Consider the following 4,079-nt stretch of genomic DNA (forward strand, 5'->3'; position numbering starts at 1 on the left):
AAAAAATTTATTATCAAAATGTATCTGGAAATTTTCATATATGTTCACCTTTTCAAAAAACGTTCAGGATTCAATGTTTTTCCATTTTTCAAAATTTGTTCGAAGATTCCGAAATTGTTCATATTTTCAAAAAAAATGGAGTTTTGAAAAATGTTCAAATTTTCAGAAAAAATCCCTTTTCCAAATTTTGTTCATGAATATATAAAACGGTTACATTTTTTCAACCATTTTCAGATTTACAAAAATGTTCCCGTTTCAAAAATTGTTCACAAATTCAAAAAATGTTTGCCTTTTTCAGAAATTTGTTCAGAATTTCAGAAAATGTTTCTGTTTTTCAAATTTTGTTCCAAAATTTTAAAAAAAGGTCCGTTTTTTGGAAAAAATATACGGGAATCATCAAGAACAAGAGTCGTATTGAATCAAACAAGGTTAGGGCAAATAGAGCGATTCAATTCGACCAGGAAGTCAACAAGAAACCGTAAGTTGAGTAACGCAGGCAGAGAAATAGTACATCAAACCAGCTTGGTAAAATGATCGCCAGCAACAGGTGCGGACCCTAAACGCGGAGAAGATTCTACCAAAAAAAGATGGCAAGATTAGCAGCACGGACGAGCCAAAGGATCGATCGATCTGAGACTAGCATCTGTATGTTGAATTCTGAAAGTTTGCCATCTAAAATTCTACGATACTCGCATATCTTTTTTCTTATGTGCCAAATTCTGAAAGTTTGCACTTTCAACAAGATGTCGGCAGTCAGCTAGGGATCACAAGCAAGAGAGGGGAATTTCGTCGGTTCCTTCTCGAGGAACTGCATCTTGCGGGTGAGATGCACTGGAGCTCATTGCTGGACCTTGTCCCCCAAGCTGGAGTGCAAGGGGACATTGCCTGAGCTTATCAAGATCTTACCCTCATAATATGTGTTATTTCTTGGAGAGTCGATTCTATTTTTCTATAAAGAATAATCATGCTTAGAGGATGGTCCATCTAAGTGCTATCATTTATGCACATTCCTACTCTATGAAGTTCACTCGTGCCCATCCAGCATGGAAACAAGTTACCCCCTCTGATCCATATTAATCGACACAGATACAGTTCAGTGCCACAAATACTGGAACACAAGCTAGTAGAGATAAATAAGTTAAAGAGTTCAGTCTCACCAATACTGGAACAAGCTACTCCAGTTAAACAAGCTAAACGAGTTCGCTCTCGCAAAAGTAAAGTTGCTCCACTTGATAACTAGTGCAAGCGAACAGGGTTGGTGTAGAACATAACAGTATGAAACCTTGTTCAAGATGGAGCACTACATGGTAATATGCATATACATATTTCTGGTCTGGAGAAGCTTAGTAACAGCTGCTGTAGCTCTTTTCCCTTTCTCTCAGTGATGGAGCCATGGAATGTTACCATCATCCTTTTCAGCGATGTTGCCCAGCTGAATAGCCGTTCCAGAAAAGCGACTTCATGTTCAGTTCCTGCAAAGCTCAAGATCTGTACTTCTTCGAGCCAGATCAGCCCGAGTTCTTCGGTTTTCCAGTTTGGTGGCTGATCGCATATGCAACCTGAGAAGCAACCGGTTTGTGCCTGAAAGAAGGGGGGGGGGGGGGGGGGGGGGGGGGGGGGGGGGGGGGGGGGGGGGGGGGGGTTCAGCTTAGGAGAGACCAAGTGATAAAGTTTGTAACCTGTAACCTGCTTCTAATTGGTGCGGTGAAACTAGCAGCTCAAGGCTAATTGGTGCTTAATTAGAAAAACAAATATGTATTGACATATTGCTTTATGCGACTTTCTGGTAACTGAAGTATCATGAGATTAAAAAAATTAAGGAGTGCATTACCGGCAGTTGGCAAGAAAATCTGATCTTGAGTATTGTCAAACGAGAGCACATCCTGAGAAGATGGAATGAGCTGGGTCCAAAGGAATGTCCACATGAAAATATATCTAGGGTCAAGTAGTCAACGTCGGGGAGCCTTGTCATGTCTTCCATCAAGTATTTGTGGTTACCTATGACCTGCAAGTTCAAAGGGAGTCACAAAAAGGTTGTAAATACTAAGTAGTTTGATGAGGACACAAACAAACGTCGCTTCTCCTATAGTGTGCTTTTTCTTTTCTTTTGCAGACAGATATACGAAATGACACATTCCCCAAGTTGAAGTAAGTATGAATTGCTTGCCTCGTTATCTATCGACTCGACAATGATGTAATAAAAACACAAATAAGAGTGAACTCACACACTCACCGGCGATAGGCAAGGCAGAGGCGGAGAGCAGCAAGACGCTCAAAGCGCTGCAGAATGCCAATGCAACAACGGTTGTGTGGAGCAATGCAATCTGATCCAGATACCATGATGATTCCAGCGACAAGGCGTCGGAGATGTGGTGGCATCTCACCAAGCTGGACAGAGCTAGGAACGAAATCACACATCCATTCGAGCTTCTCCAGGAGAGGGGCTGAGATCCTGGCTACTGGTTGACTTGGATTCAGTGCATATGCTACATTGGTAAAGCACCATCTCACTCTCAAGAACTGGAGCAACGGCGCGACGACGGTGAGCTGCTGCATGTCGCGCAGATCCGACAGCTGCAGCTGCAGGAGGGACCTGGAGTGGATCCTGAAGCTGCCCAGACCGCGGGCGCTCTGGACGAAGAGAACCTTCAAGCATGGGCAGCGCGGGGAGGAGACGGCGTCGCCGAGGCTGCACTGCCCGTACACGAGGATGCCGACCAGCATGAGGATTTGGAGCCGGGCGAACACCCCGGATGGCGGCAGGACGAGGCGGAGAAACGAGAACTCGAGTACGACGGAGGTGGCTCGCCGGAAGCAAGGGAGCAGGATGGCCCCTCTCTGTTCGGGCTCCAGCGCCGCCCGGACCTCGGCCTCGCCCTCGTGCCACACCACCCGGAGGTGCATGGAGCCGGAGAGGCGGCGCGCGGCGATGGGGAGCCAGACCGCCAGGTACTCGACGGAGGCCTCTCGGGTGGCAACCTGGATGTCGCGGAGGTCCAGCGCTTCGTGGGCGGCGAGGGCGGGGACTATGCGGTGGTGCTGGATGCCGTCGGCGAAGGCGAGCTCCGGGAGGAGGGGCCAGAGGCAGCGCCACCGGCGGGCGAGGACGCTGGCCCGGGCGGCGGCCGCGGCGTCGCGGAGCTTGACGAGGATGCTGACGAGCACGTCGTCTGGAAGCGCGCTGAGGCGGTCCTCGCCGCCTGCTCCGGCGTCGGAATCCCGACGCCCGACGCTGTGACCCGCCCCCATGGAATTGCAGGTGGCGGGGGAATGGGGAATGGACCGGAGACGCCGGATGCCGGATGCCGGCGGAGGAATCCCCACTCGCAACTGCTGCGAGCTCGATTTGGGGGCTAGGGTATTTGGATGCCACCTTTTTTCTTTTTTCTTTTTTGAGAATTTGGGTATTTTCTGTTAATAAACAAGGTGAAAGACTTTTCACTTTCATAAGAAATGAATTAAGGCCAACAGAGTCACCCGGTCAATTAGCGAAAACCGGTCATAACCTGTTGACCAAGGGCGTGTTTGGTTGCTTTCACTGCCGGGCCTAGCTCAGAGGAAAAAAACGAGCCAGACTGAGCAGGTCCTGGGTGAGAGAAAACGAAGCCAAAAACGTAGATGTCAACTTGATTGGTTGCCTGCATTAGGAGGTCTTGTCATCGAGATGCAATTTTCACCTAGCGTTTGGTTGCATACATGCATATGACTAGAAGTTAACAAGTACACTTAATAGCGACCTAGTTTGGCCTCATTTCCTCAAACACGTTGAGTGCGCCGTCGAATTGGCCGGCACCGGAGCTTGACGGGGCAGCTCGTCGTAGAAGCCGTGCGCCACCTCCATCTCCAGGCAACACCGCTCGAACACCGCCGCCTCCGACCACGGCCCCTCGCGGCTGTCCTTGAGCTCAGCTCCCAGTACACCACGTAGTGCCCCGGGATGGTCGTCGCGTCCGCCTAGCTCGTGTACTCCACGATGCTCGCGCCGTAGAGCGCCAGCAGCCTGGCCGCCCGCTCCAGCGCTCGGCAAGAGGCGGGCAGGAGGCGCTGGCGGGGCGGGCGCGGACGCGAGCGCTGCGGTG

General features: G+C 49.8%; 1 protein-coding gene across 1 annotated transcript; it reads right to left on the minus strand.

Annotated features, from left to right (window-relative positions):
- Positions 1-1,124: 1,124 nt before the first annotated feature.
- LOC125513606 (putative F-box/FBD/LRR-repeat protein At4g03220) lies at positions 1,125-3,368 on the minus strand. Its single transcript, XM_048678763.1, has 3 exons — positions 2,234-3,368; positions 1,832-2,005; positions 1,125-1,581 (listed from the first exon to the last, which is right to left on the minus strand). Exons 1-2 carry the CDS (start codon positions 3,247-3,249, stop codon positions 1,999-2,001), a joined length of 1,023 nt encoding a protein of 340 aa, XP_048534720.1. The 5' UTR covers positions 3,250-3,368; the 3' UTR covers positions 1,125-1,581; positions 1,832-1,998.
- Between the last annotated feature and the right edge of the window lie 711 nt (positions 3,369-4,079).

This window comes from Triticum urartu, chromosome 6 (genome assembly GCF_003073215.2).
Source record: "Triticum urartu cultivar G1812 chromosome 6, Tu2.1, whole genome shotgun sequence".
Lineage (NCBI taxonomy): Eukaryota > Viridiplantae > Streptophyta > Magnoliopsida > Poales > Poaceae > Triticum > Triticum urartu.

What these genes read in the sequence shown, in the direction of transcription:
- LOC125513606 (XM_048678763.1), bottom strand. Translation starts at nt 3,249, where the DNA reads ATGGGGGCGGGTCACAGCGTCGGGCGTCGGGATTCCGACGCCGGAGCA.